Raw genomic sequence first — 23,822 nt, forward strand, 5'->3', positions numbered from 1 at the left:
TTGGGCTTCTCCAAATTCACTTTCGGCTAGGTTAATCACCAACATGCCGCCTGAAGTCGATCGAAGAACTCCATACGATGTTTAAAATGTTCTTTCCACGTCTGGAAGTTGGAAATAAAAGCAGATTGTCCCACTTTCTCAATGCAATCCTTCAAATGTGGGATAGGGTAAGAGTCCGTTCTTGTAACTGCATTCACCTTTCGATAGTCCATACACAACCGTTGGGTACCGTCTGGTTTAGGTACCATCACTATGGGTGAGCTCCATTGGCTGGAACCCACTTCAATTGTGCTATTTTTAAGTATACTCTCAATCTCTCTGTTAACCTGTGCCAATTTTAAACGATTAAGTCTATATGGATGTTGTTTAATCGGAACAGCATTTCCAACATCTACATCATGTATAGCCATTTTAGTACTTCCCAATTTATCGCTACAAACTTGCCCATGTGATATCAATAACTCTTTCAGGTCAGTTTGTTTTTCCTCTGAAAGGTAACTTAACAATTCATCCCAATTTTGAAGAACATCCTCATTTTCCAATTTAATTTGAGGTATGTCAAATTCACAGTCATCTGGATTTGGTTCGTCACTTTGAGTTAGAATCATGAAAACCTCCTTTTTCTCTCCTTCCCTTTCAAAGTACCTTTTAAGCATATTCACATGACACACTCGGTGAGTCTTCCTTCTATCTGGTGTTTTTACCACATAATTCACCTCACTTAATTTCCTTTCAATCTGATATGGTCCACAAAACCTTGCTTTTAAAGGCTCCCTTACCACTGGTAACCACACTAAAACTTTATCTCCACTTGCAAAACTACGAACTGTGGATTTCTTGTCCGCGACCCGTTTCATCACATTTTGTGCAACATTCAAATGTTGTCTAGCCAATTCACCTGCTCTATTTAATCATTCCCTAAAATTTGACATGTAATCCAATAGTGTAATTTCCGATTTCTCACCCACCAATTTTTCTTTGATCAATTAAAGTGGTCCTCTTACCTCATGACCAAAAATTAGTTCGAAAGGACTAAATTCGGTTGACTCATTAGGTGCATCCCGAATTGCAAACAGGACGAATGGAATTCCTTTATCCCAATCCTCTGGATAATCTTGACAATAAGCCCTCAACATTGTCTTTAATGTCTGATGCTACCTTTCTAACGCTCCCTGCGATTCTGGATGGTACGCAGTTGATTTAAATTGTTTTATTCCTAAGCTATCCTTAACTTCTTTGAATAACTTTGAGGTAAAATTTGATCCTTGATCTGATTGAATTTCTGTGGGTAGTCCATATCTAGTAAAGAATTTAAGTAACTCCTCCACAACCTTTTTAGCTGTAATATTACGTACTGGAATGGCCTCTGGAAACCTAGTAGATACATCCATGATAGTCAAAAGATATTGATTCCCACTTTTGGTTTTAGGAAGCGGTCCTACACAATCAATTAGGACCTTCATAAAAGGTTCCGCAAATGCTGGAATGGGTATTAAGGGCACTGGTTTTATCACCGCTTGAAGTTTCCCTATCACTTGACATGTGTGACATGATTGACAAAATTTAACTACATCTTTATGTAGTCCAGGCCAATAAAAATGTTTCTGGATTTTAGATTGAGTTTTCCTTATTCCCAAATGACCTCCCACTGGTACTTCATGTGCAACTTGCAACACCTCCTTTCTATACCCTACCGGCAATACTACTTGATGAACTTCTGCCCACTTTTCATCCGTCTGCATATGTACAGGTCTCCATTTTCTCATCAAGACATCACTTTTACGGTAATAACACTCTGGTATACTCTCATATTCCTCTTCCATATATGCTTTCTGATACATCCGTTTTATTTCTATATCTTTCGGTTGTAACTCCGCCAATTTTACTGAACTAATATTATCCGCCTCATCCTCCACCTGTTCTTGTTCTTTTTCAACCATAGAACATAGAACATAGAACAGTACAGCACAGAACAGGCCCTTCGGCCCTCAATGTTGTGCCGAGCCATGATCACCCTACTCAAACCCACGTATCCACCCTATACCCGTAACCCAACAACCCCCCCTTAACCTTATTTAGCATGGCCAATCCACCTAACCCGCACATCTTTGGACTGTGGGAGGAAACCGGAGCACCCGGAGGAAACCCACGCACACAGGGGGAGGACGTGCAGACTCCACACAGACAGTGACCCAGCCGGGAATCGAACCTGGGACCCTGGAGCTGTGAAGCATTTATGCTAACCACCATGCTACCCTGCTGCCATCTGATCAAAAATCGTTTCTGATAATTGCCCTTCAACTTCATCTTCACTCGTTGATTTCTCCTCTTGTCTTAACCTGTGACTTTGAGACCTTGTTATTATAAATCCAGAAAAATCCCAGGATATTTGTCCTTCTACACTTCAGTTGTCTGATTTTCCACTGGCTTATCAACCACAGTAGGCATCACTCCCACCTGCGATCCAGCTATATCATTACCCAAGATAAACTGTATTCCTGGACAATATAGTTTATCTATTCCTCCTACTACCACTTCACCACTCTTCACTGGACTGTCCAACCTTACCTTATATAATGGAACGCCACATATCACCACCTTTTCTGGCAACATTCTTCCCAAACGACATAATTTCTCATCTCTTACCATTAAAGATTGACTAGCCCCTGTATCTCTTAAAATTGTGACTTCTTTACCTGCTCCTCTTGATACACATGAGTAAATTCTTTAAAGACATCTGGCACCTTCTTAACAATTACCTCTTGAACAGGCTGTACAATCTTTTGCACCTCCTTTGCTTCCCTTGGGCTTTCCTGTGCCACTCTAACAAATCCCACTGTCACATCCTGTTTTACCACATCAGCCTTTCCAGTGCTTTTCTTCAACCGCCAACACTGTGACTTTATATGGCCTAGTTTATTACAGTGAAAACATTTGAAACTTTTAATTTCTTTTCCACCCTCCTGGATTTCTTTTTTAATCTGAGGTACACTCTCTTTATTGTCTCCCATCAGATCACCTTTATCTTTACCACTTGAGTATTTCTCATGTCCCCAGTTTCTATCCCTCACCAGCTGAAACTGATGTTGGAGACCGATCTTTGATTTATGAATGAATTCATAATCATCTGCCATTTCTGCTGCTAATCCCGCAGTTTTAACCCTCTGTTCTTCCAAATGAGTTCTCACTACATCAGGAATTGAATTTTTTAACTCTTCCAAAATTATAATTTCTCTGAGAGCTTCATACGTTTGGTCTATTTTCAAAGCCCTTATCCACCTATCAAAATTACTCTGTTTGAGCCTTTCAAACTCCATGTATGTTTGACCAAATTATTTCCTTAAATTTCTAAACCTTTGTCTGTAAGCTTCAGGCACTAGCTCATATACACTTAAGATGGATTTCTTCACCTCCTCATACGTTCCAGATACCTCCTCCGGTAGTGATGCAAACACTTCACAAGCTCTACCTACCAGCTTTGTTTGAATCAGTAACACCCAGATGTCCTGTGGCCATTTCATTTGTTTCGCTACCTTCTCAAATGAAATGAAAAAGGCTTCCACTTCCTTCTCGTCAAACCTTGGCAAAGCTTGGCCATATTTAAATAGATCCCCGCCACGCCTTCGACTTTGACGCACTTTCACACTATCCTCATCACTATCATCCAACTGTACGTTTCCTTTTACATCTGCCAATTTTAACCGACTGTCTTGTTTCATGGCCATTTTCTGAAGTTCAAACTCTCTCTCTTTATCTTTTTCCCTGATCTGTATCTCCCTTTCTCTTTCTCTTTGTCCCTCTATGGCTATTCTTTCTTTTCTCCTTTCTTCTCTCTCCTTTTCTTTTTCCTCTCTCTCTCTTTCGTATTCAAGCCGTTTTAATTCTTTCTCATGTTCCATTTGTTTAATTTGCAACTGAATTTTTGCCATTTCCAATGAGTCAAACTGTATCTCAGGCAACTTTAAATGCTTAGCCACCGCCATAATTACCTCATCTTTTCGCATTTTGTCAGGTAATGTTAACTGCAATGTTTTTGCCAAATCTAACAGTCTGCTTTTAGTCTCTGTCCATAAGGTACTGCGTGTGACTGTCTCCACCCACAAAAACTTCAGAGCCTCTGAAAGAGCCATTGTCCACAACCCCCATAAACTAAAATACCACACCGGAAAAGCAACAATCCTTCACTGTCTTTAAGTTCACAAAAGCCAATCCTATAGATAGACTTCTATCCTGGACGAGCCCCCAATTGTTATGGGAGAGGTGTTTTCAGAACCCCAAAATGTATCATGGAGTTCAACCAACCCCCACCTTTAATGGATTGTTGCTTTCGAAGCACACGGCTTGTTCGCCAGGTGTAGTATTACAATTATGGACACGTGGTTTTTAAAATAAAACAATGTTTATTCCATGAACTCAAATTAACCTTTTAAATAAACATTGGATCTCTTAACACCCCTTACTTCAAAGATAACCCCGAAAATAATACAACACTACCCAATCCTGCAAACTGTTCCGTTACACATCCAAAAGACTTAACAAATCCTTCAAACAGAAGCATATTAGCTTTATATTCAATACTTAGACCTTTTTACAATTCCGATTTCACCAAAAGATTAAGAGATAGCCCTTCATGGCAGAGATCACCAGCAATGCAGCTCACAGACACACCCAAGCTTTCTTCAAACTGAAACTAAAACTCACAAAAAGCAGAAGTGAGCTCAGCTCCACCCTGTGACATCACTTCAGTAATATGATCAGCTCCATTTCTTAAAGGTACATTTCTTAAACATCCAATTCTTAAAGGTACTCTCATATGACAGAGGCGACATGCATGCAGTCTATCAGCCCCTGGACCTGGGGCATCCTGGCAATGGTGGTGGATCATGCTGCTTGGGCATCTTGTTGGGCTTGATCCATGTCAAAGTTAATGTCGTTTTCCGCTCGAACAAACGGATGCACCTATGGACTGTGGCCTGCGAAATGTCACACAGGTCCCCGCTCGAGTCCTGGAATGATCCCGAGGCGTAAAGGTTCAGGGCTGCTGTGACTTTTACGACCACAGAGAGAGGGTCTCCTCCTTCTCCAAGTGGTGCCAAGTCCGCGAGGAGACGGCACAGGTGCCGCACCGTCACCTTGTTGAGGCAGAGCATCCTGCGGCAAATGCTGTCCATCATCTGCTCAAATGACCAGCGACTCCTGTACATCCTAGGTTGCCGTGGGCCTTCCCGTCTGGGTCTCGCCCTGGCCTGATAGGCGGCCGAGTCCTCGGAGTGTGGGGCAGGGTCCACACAAGGGCTGACACCTCAAGCCTCTGCAGATGCTGCCATCGTCTCCGGCGTCTGGCTGCTCAGCCTACCAGCAGCTCCACGAGCACCTGTTCCCGGGGTCCAAAATACCTTTCATACATTCAATCTCTGTAAGGAATTGGGAGGGAGTCAGACTGGCAAACAACGGTGGCCCCCACCCCGGGCCCCTCCATTTCCTCCATTGATCTCTCCCCCATCCTTCCCCTCCCCCACACCTGGAACGCCCTGCCCACGCATTCCCGGCCGCAGCAGGCCCCCCACCTCAACAGACCCAGACCCTGTACCCCTGACACCCGCACATAACGTTACCTGGACCGGGTGTTGGTCCCCTCCCCGTTGAACTCACGCACCCTCTGAACGTGGACATGCCCCCGGAGCTGTGTCCCATCCCCTGGGTGTTCGGATCCCGGCTGCTGCATCCGTGGTGTGGCCTCCAGCAGTGTACCCGGAATGGGTACACACAATCCAGGAGTTGGCATGGTGGAGCCGTGAGTGATTGCCACCCCCACCCCCACCCCCACAGTGGGCCCCACCCCTCCCATTGAGGGCCACTCCAGGTGAGGGTGACCCCCACCGAGGGTGCCCCCACAACCCGTGCTGAGCACTAAGACCAGTGCCCCCGGGTTCTTTGCCTGTGAGCAAAGATGGCTACTAAACTCCTCGGTGCCCGCAGAAGCCCTTCCCCCAGGTTCACGTTTTTAAAAGGGAGTGCTAATCGGCGCCAGCGTGACCACTTGCTGGGGAGGCCACTGAATGACGAGAGGTCGTCGGATATGGGGTGGCTCCTGTTAATTGCATTGGAATAAGGCTTAATTGGTGATTATTGGCTTCTCGCCACACTATGGCGAGATCCCGATTTCGCATACGGGGGCGGGCAGGTTACATCGCGGCTCTTATGTTTGGCTTCTCCCGCTATTCACTGGCCTCGTTCCGCCCTTGCACGAGCACAACGAGGCCAGAGATCGCACCAAAATGTCATTTTGGGTGGGTTTGACGGGGGGTTTCTTGCTGGCTTTTTGGTAAGATCCACACCACTATTCAACCACACTTCAGTCATTTTTCTGGGTCTTGGGGAGTTTCTCCCTGGTAAAAAAAATTTTCAACACTGGGGAGCTGAACCCGCCACCGAAACCGACTCCTCAGAGATCGGGCAGCAATTTTGGAAGGGTGCCTTGACCTCTCTAAGTGAGCTTGAGGTTCCCCCATCCATGGACTATGCCACCCCCTCCCTCCCCCTCACCCTCCCCCCCCCCCCCCCCCACACCCCCCCAAGTGAGGACACCCTGTTATGAGGTCACTGAGAGCCCCTCCTTTTCAGACTTTCCCATTCTCCTTGCGGCCAACCCCCCTTTTCAGGACCTCCGCTTTAACTACCCCAACTTTTATGAGGCCCCTTCATAGCCATCCTTCACCCCTCCCATCCTTCATACCCCCCCTTCATCACCCCTTTCATCGGCATGCCCCCTTCAGGCCCAGACCCTTGGCAGTGCCACTTTGGTACTTGGGCACCCTGGCACTGCCACCTGCGCACCCTGGAAGTCTCCCTACCAAAGTACCAGGCTGGCAGTGCCAAAGTGCCCAGGTGCCAGAGTGAGAGCTAGGGCCCACCCTGCCCTGTCCCCAATCGCCCAGGGGTCTCCAATGGCCTGCGAAACCCCCAGGTGCAGTTAGGCCTGGTCCATGTTTGTGTGGACCAATACTAAATGGTGCCCGGCTGAGGCCTTGCTGGGGAGGCCGTTAGTTCTGGGGTGCTGAGAGGATCCAGCTCAGACATATTTAAATATGTATATCTGGATCTTACCCAGTGCGGGCAAGATCTCGATCACGATGTGTTACAAGATTTGGTTTCTGCCAGTATAACTACCAAGTGGTGTTCACACCGGTGGGACTCTCCGTTTCGCCACTGGTCAATGGGGATTCCCATTGTGGGGCAGTCCCACACCGTCGGGAAACCCCCAGGATGCCGGCTAAACGGAGAATTCCAACGGCGGAGAATTCAGCCCATGGTTCTTGATAAAATCAGAAAAAAAAAACAGCGGGTATTTCTCTTGTGATAAAAAATTCAACAAGCCTGACCTTTTTCATTCAAAAAACCATACTGACAAAGGTAGTGCGAGTCTTTCGTTACTCGGTTACTGCGCACCATGTCTAGTTGAAAAAGCTGCATGCCTTTAAACTGGGAATGGTGCACAACACAGGGGAATCCAAGGAGAGTGAAATAAACACAGTGGGAAGAATGATGAGGTAATTTTTCCATCAGCATGGGAATGAAAGACAGGCATTTTTGGGAACAAGTGATTTTTTTTATAAAGTTGATTCTGAGTGGTCAAATGGAAAATCTATGGGAACACAATACATTTATTTTCCAGCCACTAATGACAGAAAATGCCAGTGGTAAATAACGAGGAGGAAAAGCCTTAGATTACAGGACCATACAGATGGGCTGGTCAAATGGGCAGAACAATGGCAAATGGAGTTAAACCCTGAAAAATCCGAGGTGACACGTTTTGGGAGGACTGACAAGGCAAGGGAATGCGCAATGAATGGGAGGACACTCAGAAGTACAGAGGACCAGGGGGGACCTTGGGATTATGTCCATAGCTCCCTGAAGGTAGCAGGAGAGGTATTTAAAATAGTTAAGAAGCCATATGGGATACTTGCCTTTATTGGCCGAGGCATAAAATATAAGAGTAGATAGGTTATGATGGAGTTGTGTAAACATTCGTTCAGCCGGTGTTCTTCAAACTTTTTTCCTGGCGACCCATTTTTACAAAATGGCCGCCACTTGCGACCCCACGCCACGTTCACAATAGATTCCCCATAGTTGCTTCTTCAAACATCACATTCATTGTTCTGTATTATCACTTCTGTATTATTAAATGTAAAATAATGTAAATACAAATATATTTTCTATTTTTTGTTCTTATTTGAAGATTTAAATAACTTGTAATAAAAATCTCTACACAGGTCAGTGTGCGAGTCTTTTGATCGCAGAATCCTGAGGTGTTTGAAGGGGAAATGAGGAAATTCTTGGAAACGCCTGGATTTTGGACTGATGGGGAAGGAAGGAGACTCACCATTGATCGCGAAGTCAGTCTCACTGAGAGAGCGACTGATCTCAGAAAGTGAGCGGAAAGTGCTCCCCATTTAATCAAACCGCTTGTGCACACACAACACAACTTTAAACATAGATATGATTGACAAGGTTAGGAGTAACTGAAACTCAACAGACATCACCAAGATTAATTGTCACACAACAGACCAATTGAAAGGTGGGGAGATCCCCACAGGCCACACAAGAATTATCTGTGAAATCCTGTTTATGGCAGTGCTCCAGCTACTGACTGGGGTACTTGTGAAAACATATTCCAGTCAGCAGTCAGTTGGTTTTGGGCGGGAGATGCAGGCCTGGAAAAAAGAGCGTGAAGCACTGCGGAAACTAACTCTGTGCAGGAGGAGTATTTGCAGGAAATAAATTTAAAGATAATTTTTTTTTCTTTTAAACTCTTCGGTTGTAGGTGCAGGTGCTGACTAACCTGATGACCATCTGCTGCAGAAACAGGAGTGGCTGCTGGAGGCTGTGTCGGTGGCGGTAAATATATTGGTGACCCAGGGAGGCAGAAAGTCCAAGGCACCAGCCTCTACATCAGCCTCATGTGGCCACACACTGTACTGCAGCCAGGATTCACCCAGGGGGAAAATGGGAGACAAGGGCCGGGATTCACCAATCCTGCGGCCAAGCTCTGACGCCGGCGTGAAAAGTGGCGCAAGCCACTCCGGCAGCAACGGGCTTCACCTGGCAGCTATCCACACTTCCTAGGGGGCTAGTACGGTACCGGAGTGGTCTCCTCAGCTCCGGCGCCCGAAAGCTGGCGTGCCACGGCCGGCGTGAGTCTGCGCATGCGCGCCATGGCCAGCGTGAGTTTGCACATGCGCAGCACGGCCAGGGCGAGTTCGCACAGGCACGCTACAGCCAGCGCAGGTTTGCGCTTGCACGTGGGTTCCCGTCTCCCCACCGGCCCCCGGACAATGTGGTGGAGCTCTATAAGGGCCTGGCGCGGAGGAGCATAGGCCCCCACGGAACTAGCCCACCTGCCGATTGGTAGGCCCCAATCGCAGGCTAGGCCACCATGGAGGCAGACCCCCGGGATCGGACAGCCCCCCCCCTCCAGCAGAGCGGCCCCTGCAGACAGAACTCCGAGGTCCCGCCGGGTGGGACCATACATAACCACGGGCCACGGGGGCCTGAAAATCGGCGCCGGAGAATCGGCGCGCTGGCGTCGGGGTCGGAGAATCCCAGTCTAGGTCAGACGATCCCCGGGATCATTTTTGCAGACCTTTTGGTGACCCATTTCACATCATCCTGTGACCCACCCATGGGTCGCGACCCCCACTTTGAAAACACTGCGTTCGGCCACAACTAGAATATTGTGTGCAGTTCTGGGCGCCACACTATAGGAAGGAGGTGATTGCACTGGAGAGGGTGCAGAGCAGAATCACCAGGATGTTGCCTTGGCTGGGGCTTTTCAGTTATCAAGAGAGGCTGGTTAGGCTGGGGTTGTTTTCCTTAGAGCAGAGACCAGATCGAGGTGTACCAAATTATGAGAGATGTAGATCAGTAGGAACTTTTCCCCTTAGTACAGGGGTCAATAACCAAGCGGTGTAGATTTATGGTAGGGGCAGGAGATATAGAGGGGACTTGAGGAGAAACCTTTTCACCCTGAGGGTGGTGAGAACCTGGAACTCACTGCCTGAAAGGCTGGTAGAGGGCAGAACCCTCACGACCTTTAAGAAGCATTAAAATGAGCACTTGAAGTGCCATAGCATACAAGGCTACGGACCAAGTGCTTGACATTGGGATTAGAATAGATAGGTGCTTGATGGCTGGAGGGGACACATTGGGCCGAATGGCCTCTTTTTGTGCTATAAAGCACTATCACTATCTCTAAAATGGGGCAGAAACTAGAGACTTCCTAAAGATTCTCCAAATAGTCGCAAGGCCTTGCACCCAGGATCCCTTTATATTGCATGATCTGAGGTGCCCAGGCAGCAAGACAAGAGAGACTGAAAGGTGAAGTGCTGCCTTTCCATTGTACCATCCAAACAGTTCTTTGGTCTTAGAGAACAGCAGTCAGAAGGCCCCAAAGGCCAGTCCGGCAACTAACCTCGCAAGTCCACAGCTAGGCTATTTCTGGTTGGCACTGCGTTAGGCCGCAAGATCCTGCCAGTCCATGAAAATTCAGATTCTCTGAAGAATGGACAGTGTGACCCAAACTCAGCTATGCTTTGTCTTTCTGATTCTTTTGACATAGGGCAGAGGGCCTGAAAATTCTAATTACATTCAGAGAGGTGGGTGTTTATAATATAGTGTTAATTTTCCAGACAAAGGAAATTTATTCTGCTATGTCCAGACTTCCCAGTTAACGTAATGCAATTAAATCATTTACTGCCCAATCTATTAACATTTTCATAGAATCCTTACAGTGCAGAAGGAGGCCTTATGTCCCATTGAGTTTGCACCGAGATTTCAAAAACGCACTCTGCCTAGGCACCCCCCCCCCCTCCCCCCCACCACTACCACCACCACCACCACCACCCTATCCCTGTAATTCCGCATATTGATCATGACCAATTCACCTAACCTGCACATCTTTGGACACTAAAGGGCAATTTAGCATGGCCAATCTACCTGCCATAATCTCACTGTGGACCATGGGGAAACCATTGTCGATCTCCCTGTGGGACGCGTGGAGTACAAGGCCCCCAGGTAGGGGTGGAGGCCACCCAGCTGGAGCTCATTAAAGACCTGAACAAAACAGCCGGCCCAAGCAGGACCCTGAGTTGTTGGTTGACCCAAGGACTGGATTGGCAGAGAATTATTGCCATGGGCAGAGTATTGTACATAGTTCAAAAATCCTTGTTCCACTACCCCTGGCATCCTCAAGTTACTAAACTACCTAACCTGTACATCTTAATAATAATCATCTTTATTGTCACAAGTAGGCTCACATTGCAATGAAGTTACTGTGAAAATCCTCTAGTCGCCACATTCCGGCGCCTGTTTGGATAAACTGAGGGAGAATTCAGAATGTCCAAATTACCTAACAGCATGTCTTTCGGGACTACTGGGAGGAAACCGGTGCACCCGGAGGAAACCCACGCACACACGGGGAGAAGTACAGATTCTGCAGGCAGTGACCCAGCCAGGAATCAAACCTGGGACCCTGGTGCTGTGAAGCCACTGTGCTACCGTGCTGCCCACAAATCTTTGGACTCTGGGACAAAACCGAAGCACTCCGGAGGAAGCCCACGCAGACACAGGAAGAACGTGCAAACTCAACACAGTCACCCAAGGTCAGAATTGAACCTGGGTCACTGGAACTGTGAGGCAGCAGTGCTAACCACTGTGCCACCGTGCCAGACACCCCAAGTAATCTTACAGCGAGAAAGCATCTAAAATTGATGTGCTGGTGACTGATAGTATAACAACATATTTAAACATAGACCAAACTCATAATTAATTCTTCGTACAGCAGGTGTCCAAACATGTTTTTGTGTCCTGGGTACACTAGAGGGGAAAAGATGCACTAGTGTTCTCTGACATAATTTAGACTCTGATCTTCACAATCCTAAAAACTAGAATTAGTCATGGGGCTGGATTCTCCCAAAATGGGACTCTGTCCCCACGCTGGTGTTTTACTCTGAAGATTCCTGGGAAAATGTGGAGTTGATTCAATGCCCTGCAGGGGGCTAGCACGGACCCAGAGTGAATCTCGCAGCTTTAGCTGTGGATACGTCCCCCGTGCTTCCGGTTTTGAGTCCACGCATGCGCACGGCAGCGGCTACCAGCAGACTCAGACAGGGTAGGCAGACAAAGAAATTGGAGCCCCCCGATCGGCTGCATGCCCGAAGATCTGACGCTGGCGATCTGTCCCCCGGCCGCCTTTAAGGCCCCCCCCCCCCGGTGTCCGATTCCCCCACTCCCCATCAGGCTGGCCGCGGAGTGAGTCCACAGCTGCCACACTAGCATCCCAACTGGCGATAGCAGGTTAGTTCTACGCCTTCGGGAACTCGGCCAGTCGGGAGCGGAGGATCGCTGGGCTGGCCTCTGGCAATGGTCCCCCAGCCACGCGGAGTATTCCGCGATCACGCCGATTCTCCGCTCCAGCACCGGCCTGATATCGGCGTGAAATTGGATTCTCCGCGTTCGGCGCGTGGCTGCGGAGAATCCAGCCCATGGCTTTTCAAATTTCTGGGGCTGGATTCTCCGTCGGCAGGATTCTCTGTTACGCCGGCAGCGCATCCACACCCGGGGATTTCCTGATTGCGTAGGAGTGCCCACAAAGGGAAGCCCCATTGGCCGACTGGCGGGACGGAGGATCCCGATGCCGGCAGGAGGGCTCCGCACCAGAAAATGGGTGAATCCCGCCGAATTTTCAGTCTAGAAAGTGCTGAAGCCGCATCCTTTCTTATCCTTAATTCATTACCTGAATAATAATTTTTATTATTGTCACAAGTAGGCTTACACTAACACTGCAATTAAGTTACTGTGAAAAGTCCCTAGTCGCCACTTTCCGGCCCCCGTCCAGGTACACTGAAGGAGAATTCAGAATGCCCAATTCACCTAACAGCACGTCTTTCGGAACCTGTGGGTGGAAACCGGAGCAACAGGAGGAAACCCACACAGACACGGGGAAACGTGCAGACTCCATACAGACAGTGACCCAAGTTGGGAATCAAATCTGAGATCCTGGCACTGTCAAGCAACAGTGCTAACCACTGTGCTATGAATAGCTTTATCTGGGCAAGCTTTTATAGCTCCTATTGCTGTTAAACAATAGTTAGATATGGAAAAAAAAACAGTGCAACACCCCGGATTCCAAGGTGGGAAATGTTATATTCTAAGCTATTGTATCATGGAGAAGCATTGAGTAAATAGGAAAAATCAGGAGGCCAGGTGACTGCTCTGCTCTTGTGAAAATCGGGGCATCCAGTTTTAGTTTAATAGTGGCATATCTCTTACCAGAGATGTTACAAGGTGCCAAAGGGGAACAATAGGGAAAAAAGCAATTCTATTAATGATAATTCCAGCATTAAAATGTTATCACCTAGGCTACTTCTTATAGTAATTCCAAAGCTGTTAAGCTTCATGCAGTTTTTCATTAAAGGTGCTGTGTAAATCTTCGGTTTTCAGGTTTACATTAATTAATATTAAATTCCTCATTCCATGTTTGCATTGAGGAAATCAAACATAGAGTCACTGATTGTTTGGTGCAGGCTTTCTCACTTTTATTGCAAGGTGATTTTTATTTAATGGGACTTCCTCACTAAGATAAAGTTATTAGTGATGGGCGGCACAGTGGTACAGTGGTTAGCACTGCTGCCTCACAGCTTCAGGGACCCGGGTTCAATTTCGATCTTGGGTGACTGTCTATGTGGAGTTTGCACGTTCTCCCTGTATATGCATGGGTTTCCTCCCGGTGCTCCGGTTTCCTCCCACAGTCCAAAGACGTGCAGGTTAGGTGGATTGGCCATTGTAAATTGCCCTCAGTGTCCAGGGATAGGGCAGGGAAGTGTATCTGGGTAAAGGGCTCTTTCAGAGGGTCGGTGCAGACTTGATGAGCCCAATGGACTCCTTCTGCACTGGAGGGATTTTATGACTCTTCTAGAGTAAAAGTTTAAAAAAAAATCTTTTTCTTGGTATTTTCAAAAATTCTATACATACATTGCTGTTCGTGTTCATTTACTGTACAATACAGAAAGGTTTCTCCTTTTCTTTACTTGAATTTTTCTATATACAGTCTGCCGCCATCTGACTCAGCGTGCAGTCCTCCCCGCCCCCCCCCCCCCCCGCCCCCCCCCCCCACCCCCAGCCCCCTCCTGTCCATCTCCTCTTGTGCCCTCCCTGATCAGTCCCTTCTTCTCCCCTCCCCACCCATTCTTTATTCCCTCCATCGGCTTCGGCCCTGTGTCTCCTGTGGCTTGGGGGATGTATGTATGTATTCAATTGCTCAGCCGTTTCATTGTCCCTTATTATAAATTCCCCTGTTTCTGTCCGTCGGGGGCCTATATTTGTCTTTATCAATCTCTTTCTCTTCACGTACTATAGAAACTCTTAGTGTCAGTCTTGATTTCCCTGCAAACTTCCTTTCGTACTGTATTGTCCCCTTCTTAATCAATACCTTGCTCCTTCTTTGCTGAATTCTAAACTGCTCCCAATCTTCAGGCTTATTATTTTTCTTAGCCAATCTGTATGCTTCTTTCGTGGATTGGATACCATTTCTAATTTCCTTTGCAAGCCATGGATTGACCCTCTTACCCATTTTGCTTTTGTGCCAGACAGGATTGAACAGTTGCTGCAGTTCCCCCATGCGTTCCTTGAATGTTTGCCATTGCCTATCCACTGTCATCCCTTTAAATAACTCTCCCCAATCTATCAAGGCCAACTCACGGCTCATATCTTCATCATTTCCTTTATTGAGATTCAGCATCCGAGTCTCCAAATCAACTACTTCACTCTCCACTCCATCATGATAAAAAATTCTATCATGTTATGGTCGCTCATCTCCAAGGGGTCTCTCACAGCCAGTTTGGCAATGATTCCCTTCTCATTACACAGTACCCAATCTAGGATTGCCTGCTCTCTGGTTGGTTTCTCCACATATTGGTCAAGAAAACCGTCACGTATACGCTGGAATTCAAATTAAAATCTCCCATGATCCCCGATATTCCCTTATTACATGCATCTCTAATTTCTTGTTGAATGTCATTCCCAACATCAGCATTACAGTTTGGGGGTCTATATATGACACCCACTAATGTTTATTGCCCCTTGGTATTTCTCAACTCTACCACTGGGCTGATGTGATGTATATTTTGTATATTGTGTATGTATATTTTGCCGAGGGGGATGGGAGTGCTACTGTGGCCAAGGCCCGGGGGGTTGTACCCTTGCAGGAGGCCTTCTCCATCCACACCCACTCTGAGTTGGGTTCATGTACGCATCCCCTCAGTCTCTCCGCCGTTGCTGCCCAATGGTAGTACTGCAGGTTTGGTAATGCCAAGTCACCTTTGATTGTCCTCCTTTGCAGCATTGGTTTGGGAACTCGCGGATTCTTACACCCCACCCCCCACCCAAGCGCCATGATTAAGCTGTCTGCAATTTGGAAGAAGGCCTTGGGGTTGAAGATCGGTATGGATCTATACAGGAAGAGGAACCTTGGCAGCATGTTCATTTTGATCGTCTGCACTCTCCCTGTCAGGGAGAGTGGGAGTGCGCCCCATCTCTGTAGGTCCTTTTTCACTTCCTTCACCAGACCTGTCAGGTTCCACTTGTGGATCTCTGTCCAGTCTTTGGTATTTGGATCCCCAGGTATCGGAATCTATTTTGAGCTATTTTAAACGGAAGTCCCTCCAGCTCTGTCCCCCCCCCCCCCCCCCCCCCCCCCATTTGGGTTCACTGGGAATGCCTCGCTTTTGTCCAGGTTGAGTTTATAACCCGAGAAGGTTCCGAACTCTTTCAGGAACTGCATGATTGCCTTCAGTCCTTCCTGTGGCTTCGAGGTCTACCGCATAGAGTGAGACTCTGCTCGCTGTCTCCTCTCTGGATGCCCCTCCAGATTTTCACGTTCCACAGGGCTATCGGCAGGGGTTCAATTGCTCGCGCGAACAAGAGGGGGGACAACGGACATCCTTGCCCTGTGCTTCTTTGTAGCTTGAAGTATTCAAAGTTGGTGGCGTTGGTTCGAACGCTCGCCTTGGGAGCGTTGTACAGGAGCCTCACCCAGGCGGTGAATCCCGCTCCTAGCCCAATCCCGCTCCTAGCCCAAACCGTTCCAGTACCTCGAGGAGGTACTTCCACTCGACTCTGTCGAAGGCCTTTTCTGCATCCAGGGAGACGATCACCTCTGGTGTTCTCTCCACGGGGGAGGAGGGGAAGGGTCATTATTACATTCAGAAGCTGCGTGATATTCGCAGTGAGTTGCCTATCCTTGGCAAAACCTGTTTGGTCCTCTGGTACGCAACTTTCCAGCCTTCTGGCTAAGCCCTTTGCGAGTATTTCCGTGTCCACATTTAGTCGCGAAATGGGTCTATATGATCCACATTCCGTTGTGTCTTTGTCTATTTTGGGTATCAATGAAAATGCCCCTTGCCAACGAGTCCGCGAACATGCCCCTTAGGTGTGGGGCCAGAGTTGGTGCGGATTGTTTGCAGAGGTCCTTCGGGAACCAGTCGGGTCCCGGCGCCTTCCTTGCCTGCATGGAGTTGATGCGCTCCATGATTTATCCCAGGTCTATTGGTGCTTCCAGATCCCCCTGTCTGTCTTCCCCCACAACTGGTAGCTCCAGTCCTTCGAGGAATTGTTTAATCCCCGCGTCCCCATCGGGGGACGGACGGACACTAGGAGGTGTACAGCCCTTGATAGAAGGTCTTGAATTCGGGAGGGGGGGGGGGGGGGGGGGGGGGCTAGGAGGTGTACAGCCCTTGATAGAAGGTCTTGAATTCGGTTGACCTCTTTTGGTTCTGCTGACTCTTCAGCCAAACTCAAAGCTGCCTTTGCCCTGTGCCCCCACAAGTGCACATTGAACCTGGCTCCCTTAGTGATTCCAAGCAGGCCTCTTGTCTAATATTAAAACAGGAAATGCCAGAAAAACACAGCAGGACTGGCAGCATCTGTGGGGAGCGAAACGACGTTAATGTTTTGAGTCCATGTGACTCTTCTTCAGAGCACCTTGTCTGTTTTACCCTCTTTAACAGAGAGGCTATGCAGCCAATTATAATGCCCATGATTTCCCTAGCAGCGATCAACAATCTCACTCAGCATTTTATCAGCTAAGAGAGGCGGGGGGGGGGGGGTGGGGGGGGGGGGGGGATTTTGATTTGGTGCGATGTAAAATGACTGACAGCAGAAGGACAGCTTGTTCCACACCCCTCCTGATTTTATTTATCCTTCACTTCAATGGAAACAAGTCAGGAGACAATGTAACGGGAAGTCGAAAGACAAAATTATGCTGAGACGTTGGAGCCTGAGAATAACTCAGAGCCTGGAAGAGAACAGTGGGGATGGGTTCTGGACCGGCAACCTGGAAGAAAGGGTTCCCTGCAGATTCTGCCGAATTTAAATGGCAGCACCTGATTTGAATGACCTTTACCAGCTGCCAGCTAGACTGACAGGCTGCTTTGGGCTGGGAGCAGATGGCAGCTACGTCTGAGAGTGCAGGGGGGGGTTTGGCGGGAAAATACAGAATCAAATTGGAAATGTAGGGGAGTGGAAAGGATAAATCAATCACAGTGTGTTTAGAATTTAATCAGTGAGCTGGGTGGAGGGGAGGCATGTTTTAGGGAAGAATCATAGAATTTACAGTGCAGAAGGAGGCCATTCGGCCCATCGAGTCAGCACCGGGCCTTGGAAAGAGCACCCTACCTAAGCCCACATCTCCACCCTATCCCCGTAACCCAGTAACCCCACACAAACTTTTGTTTGGACACTAAGGACAATTTATCATGGCCAATCCACCTAACGTGCACATCTGTGGACTGTGGGAGGAAACCGGAGCACCCGGAGGAAACCCACGCAGACACGGGGAGACGTGCAGACTCCACACAGACAGTGACCCAAGCCAGGAATCAAACCTGGGACCCCGGAGCTGTGAAACAACAGTGCTAACCACTGTGCTACCACTGAAATGCATGGTTTCTTCAGCTCAGATACTTGGATCATAAATCCAGAATTTGGAGTGGAGGGGGGGAAGTTGCTGCGGTGTTGGTTTAGAATTTCCCCCTTTATCTCTGAGTCCAATGTTTCTTCCCCCTACCAGTGTAACCATGGGTGGGATTCTCCGACACCCCGCGGGTGGGAGAATTGGCGGGGGTCGGCGTGAATCCCGCCCCTGCCGTCCTCCCAATTCTCTCGCCCCAAAAGCCGGCCCGGCGTGAGTCGCACCGCCCGCCTCGGAGAATGGCGGGGTCCGGCGCGACTCAATGGGCGCCGGGGCCGCCCGAATTACCCGGCCTGCGATGGGCCGAAGTCCCGCCCGCCTGTAGCCGGTCCCGGAGTAAATCAGAGTAGGTCCCTTACCGGCGGGACCTGGTGGCGCGAGCGAGCTGCGGTGTTCCTGGGGGGTCACGGGGAGGATCTTGCCCCGGGAGGTGCCCCCATGGTGGCCTTGCCTGCGGTTGGGGCCCATCGATCCGCGGGCGGGCCTGTGCCGTGGGGGCGCTCTATTCCTTCCGCATCGGCCGTTGTGGTCCTGCGATGGTCGATGCGGAAGCGAATCCCTGTGCGCATGCGTGGGGATGACGCCAGCACACGCTGGCACTCCCGAGCATGCGCCGACTCGCGCCAGTCGGCGGAGGCCCTTCGGCCCCTATCCCGCCGGCCGGCCGGGCGCTAACCACTCCAGGGTGCGCCAAGGCCCTGAAGGTGCGGAGGATTCTACACCTTTGGGGTGGCCCGACGCCAGAGTGGTTCACAGCACTCCGTCCCACCGTGTACGGGAGAATCCCACCCATCTTAAATTGTTTCTTATTTGCTGATAGGTAAAGAAGCAATCATGTGACCTTTGATGTTATACACTTATGGGGTCATATTTTCACGGGCTCGGGAAGGCTCTGTAAACCTGTAAAAATGGTGGGTGTGACTTGGATGTGCAAGTCACATCCAAGGGCCTCACGGTAGCATGGTGGTTAGCATCAATGCTTCACAGCTCCAGGGTCCCAGGTTCGATTCCCGGCTGGGTCACTGTCTGTGTGGAGTCTGCACGTCCTCCCCGTGTGTGCGTGGGTTTCCTCCGGGTGCTCCGGTTTCCTCCCACAGTCCAAAGATGTGCGGGTTAGGTGGATTGACCATGCTAAATTGCCCGTAGTGTAAGGTTAATGGGGGGATTGTTGGGTTACGGGTATACGGGTTACGTGATTTTAAGTGGGGTGATCATTGTTCGGCACAACATCGAGGGCCGAAGGGCCTGTTCTGTGCTGTACTGTTCTATGTTCTATGTCCCGTCCCCATTTCTGACAGATCCAATTTCTTCCAGTGCTGAATTTAAACAGATCACATTCCCGCACTATGGGAATCACAAATTGATGGAGTAGATGGAAATGCTCTTGAAAAGCATTGAAGTATTTTATAATTGTCGTGATCTGAACATTTTCAAATCCTCTGCTCCTTAAACTTTAAATAAACAGGGTCACTGAGAGTTAAAAGCTGGACTACTTTGAATAACAGATGTGGGTTAGGAAAAAAGAAACATCAAGTCATGCAGTTTTAATAGGGCTCTTTGTTGACATTACCCAGTGGTATCAGAATGTCATTATGAATGTTTGGCTCAGTTTCAAAAGATACAATTATCTCAGCAAGCGGTTCTGGGTTTACAGCTTGATTGACAGCTTAGAAAAGCTATTCAAAGATTAGCTGAAGAGATTTAAAAGCTTTGAACGGGCTCTATGAATGGGAGACTTCCCACTATCAAGTGTGTAGCAGTGAGAGCAGTATTAGATTATCACAGGCTTATTTTTTTCATCTCCACATAGCACCTGAGGTCTGCCCATGGTGGATATGGAGTTGACGTGAAGGGTGTGAGGAGCCATGGGGGGAAAAGTGGAGTGCATAAATTGGCATGATGGGTATGAAGGATCACTGGGGGGGAGTGGGTGGCGGCATGAGTTGGCATTGAGCTGGCATGAGGATGTTGAAGAGTCATGGAGGTTAGTGGGTGGGTGAGAGAGTGTGAGGGGTAAGGGTTAGAGTATTTAACAACTTTTAAAACAACTGGGACAAAGTCCTAGAGAAGTGAGGCAGGCCTTCTAACCAGCCCGCCTCAGCATTCGCCTGCCCCCGAGGCCGCCTATACTCTGTTTCCGGGGTCAATGGGCCCTTTCCTCTGCGTGACCAACGGCAGAATGAAAATTGCACACTTCGGGGTACTTTTCACCGAGACACATCAGGTGGATCAGGAAATTTCCTGACTTGAGCTACCAGTCTTGGTAGCCAAAAACCGGCCGTTATTGTGTCAATGGCCAAAAATAAGACCAAATAGTTACAAAAACTGTCCTTGCTGTAGTAAACATTCCATTTGCTGCAACGTAAATCCTCTCTGAGCTGTTCCTGGCTGTGTCCAGTATTGAGCTTGACTGAAAGCTCACAACGAGGAGCTAAGCTCCCTCTATGATTCTGTAGCAATGCACTGTCTTCGGGCAGAAAATGGTTCCCTGTATCTGGTAGTTGAGACCCAATGTACCAGCAACCTAATTTTATTAATTGGCTGAACGTCACACAGGTGCAGTGTAAACAAGTGAGACAATGGCCTGGTTTCTCTGTTCCAGAGTCTAAGTGCTCCCGCCTGTGCAAAACAGCGTTACCGTGGTGAGATTCTCAATGCTTGACATATGCATACAATCGGACATGCTGGTTTCTCTGCAGTTACTGAGGTCAGGCTGCCATTTTGAACGGGCGGCCTGATCCCAGCGTCCAGGGCCAGGCAGGTCCTCCTCCACAACCAAAACACAAATGCTCATGACCGCCGCCCCCCCCCCCCCCCCCTCCGCTGACAAAGGGAGCAGCCCCAACCCCCAAAGCAGCTAAGTGGTTTCACTTCCTCTTTTCTAACTGCAAAATACACTTAGCATTGTTGAAGTGTTCAACAGCTGATTTGGGCTTCCAGCAATTAACTGCATTCAAATCAATGCAAATCAGCTGTTTACGTGTTTCGGCTGCCACGTGCCGTAAAGGCTGCTACAGCCGGCAGGGTGGGAGTGGAGACTGGGGACGGGTCTTCCCCGCAGTGCTGTTTCCGCATTTGCCTTGACATGAGATTCTCCATCCAATCAGGATTCACGGGGCAGGGTTCTCCGATTTGAAGACTAAGTGCTGCCGCCGGTGTGTGAACAGTGGCGTTTTACACCCGAAAAAATGGCGCAAATGCTGCATCGATCCTGTGGATACGGCTGCAGAATTGCCAAGTCCATGGCCACGCAGGCGCACGGTGGCGGCCACGCCGTGCAACATGGCGCCGGCCACTCGTGGACCCGGCCTGCCAAAAACTGCCCCCCTTTAACCAGGCTCTCCACCCCCCAGACCACTCCCGACCACTGCCCCCAGCCCCTGTCAAAGCCCCCCACCACCCGCAGAATGGCTCCCCCGCCCCCCCCTCGTGGCAGCGCTGGACTCAGCCTGTCGCCACCACGCCGGGTTCACAAAAAAAAGGACAAGGTTTCCAATGCCATCGGGATGTCGGCCCATCGGGGGCGGAGCATCGGCGGAGGGCCTCAGGTGATGTCCTGAGGCTGTCCCGACTGCCTGAGGTGTACTCTGCGAGCATGCCATTTTCCAGGGGGCGGCGCATCGCAAAAGAGCTGCCGCCCCCGATTTTGCCGCAAACAGGGATTCTCTGGCCAATCGCCGAACGCGATTTCGGCATCGCCGATCGGAGAATCCCGCTCCTGATCTCAGCAGCGGGGAACAGAGAATCCTGCCCAATGGGCTGAATCTTTTGCATGAGGAGAGTAATGATTGATGACAGCTCGAGCAATTTTTATCGGTCAATGAAAAAACTGAGCACCCTACATACCAAACAGATGAAATCATCATCAGCTGCTTCTAATTAAGGTCACTAGTTTATGCTGACTGATAAGCAAAATGCCGTTTTTAATGCTGTGCGATCTTGGTGAATAAGGCCAGTTAGCCCAGATGGTAAGAGAGCTCAATGTTGTGCAATTTCCTAACAGGCTGAGGTACTTCTTGGGACTTGCCTCTTCTACTTGCCCCACTGAGCCATGATTAGCAAACATAGAACAAGTGAAAAAAAACTACATGGAGAGACAGAGCGATTGATGCATTTTTCAGTGACTGCGTTTTACTATTACATCAATTTTTCCATGCAAACTGCAAAACAGTAGATGTGGCCATTATCTGTCACAATCTGGAGAAACATTAATATGAAACAGGAGGTAACACGCGGCGGTGGGGGGGGGGGGGGGGAGGGGGAGGTGGTCGGGAGCAATCCAATCTGTATGACTGTTCAGAAGATAATGTAAAACATTGAACGCATTGCAACATAGAATGCTTGCAAGAAGCAGGCAATTCAGGATAACAACAATGTATTCTTAATCTTACGAAAAAGCTGACACTTCCAGCTGCAGTCTACAAATATGAAAAATTAGCCAGTGGTGAGCAAAGCTAAGTGCACATATTGAAGCAGCACACAAAGAGGTCCTTTATTTATAACTTCAGTTCAATCCACAGGGATGGGAAATCAGCAGTAGTGTTCGGGACTGGTGGTCATGCATCAAACTCCACAGAAACCATTAACTGCAGCCACAGTCCCAATATCATGTGGGGCTTATATCTATCAAAAAAGGATTGCATGTGGTTGGAGTATAAGCCCTTAACAACCACCCCAGTCACATACAAAGTGAGCCATATTTGAGATTTGATCTCCCTGCTCCGGGCGTCCAAATTCGAATTAATTCATAGGAGTACATTTTCATTTACCTCTACTTGACGTTGAAGTAAAACTCAGGGCAACCTGAAATAAAAACTAATCTTGACGTAAATTAGCTATTTTTTTTTAAAACAAAAATTCTTACCAGGTTGTATTTAGTTTCCAGAAACGCCAGCTTCCATGCCCTGTCACACACAAGAACCAATACATTTTCAAACGTGAGCACCTCTAGAATTTTTCCACACTTTAACAATAAAATACACATATTTTACCTGAACATAGAACATAGAACATAGAACAGTACAGCACAGAACAGGCCCTTCGGCCCTCGATGTTGTGCCGAGCAATGCTCACCCTACTTAACCCACGTAACCCGTAACCCGTAACCCAACAATCCCCCCATTAACCTTACACTACGGGCAATTTAGCATGGCCAATCCACCTAACCCGCACATCTTTGGACTGTGGGAGGAAACCGGAGCACCCGGAGGAAACCCACGCACACACGGGGAGGACGTGCAGACTCCACACAGACAGTGACCCAGCCGGGAATCGAACCTGGGACCCTGGAGCTGTGAAGCATTGATGCTAACCACCATGCTACCGTGAGGCCCTAAACGATCTGTTCATTATTACCGGCAGAGACAAAATGTGTTTTTGAACTGTGGGTCAGTTTAGGTTGTTACTTGACAGTGAACAAATGCCAAAAGTAGAGGCATCAAAGGCACAAAATTCCTACCTCATTTCTTGTTGGAACAGCTGCACACTCTGGTTTGGGAGTGGATTTTATTTGGGATCAGTTCCTGACTCACCCAATGAAAACAGGGCCTCCCTCCATGCTGGACAACCGTAGGAGAATCTGCAGGGAGGCATGGCTGAATCATGAGGCCATTCGTTCCCTGCACTGAGCGATGGGTTCACTGTTAATGGGGAACAGCGGATGATTGGGATCCAGAGGTCAGTAGGGGGTGGCAACAACTCCAGGGATCTAAGTGTGGCAGGTGGGGAGAGGTGGCAGCAGTTCAAGGTCAAAATCTGTGTCTCAGACAGGCAGACTAATACAGCTGGGTTGCAAGAA

The 23,822-nt window shown here is 48.6% G+C and overlaps 1 protein-coding gene across 1 annotated transcript in view; it reads right to left on the reverse strand.

Annotated features, from left to right (window-relative positions):
* The window catches only part of plekhb1 (pleckstrin homology domain containing B1), a 122,878-nt gene that overhangs the window by 56,710 nt on the left and 42,346 nt on the right, over positions 1-23,822 (reverse strand). The window contains exon 4 of the mRNA XM_038818328.1: positions 22,890-22,929. Coding sequence (XP_038674256.1) covers positions 22,890-22,929 — 40 coding nt within the window. The remainder of the gene's footprint in view (positions 1-22,889; positions 22,930-23,822) is intronic.

This window comes from Scyliorhinus canicula, chromosome 14 (assembly GCF_902713615.1).
Source record: "Scyliorhinus canicula chromosome 14, sScyCan1.1, whole genome shotgun sequence".
In the NCBI taxonomy this organism is placed as follows: Eukaryota; Metazoa; Chordata; class Chondrichthyes; order Carcharhiniformes; family Scyliorhinidae; genus Scyliorhinus; species Scyliorhinus canicula.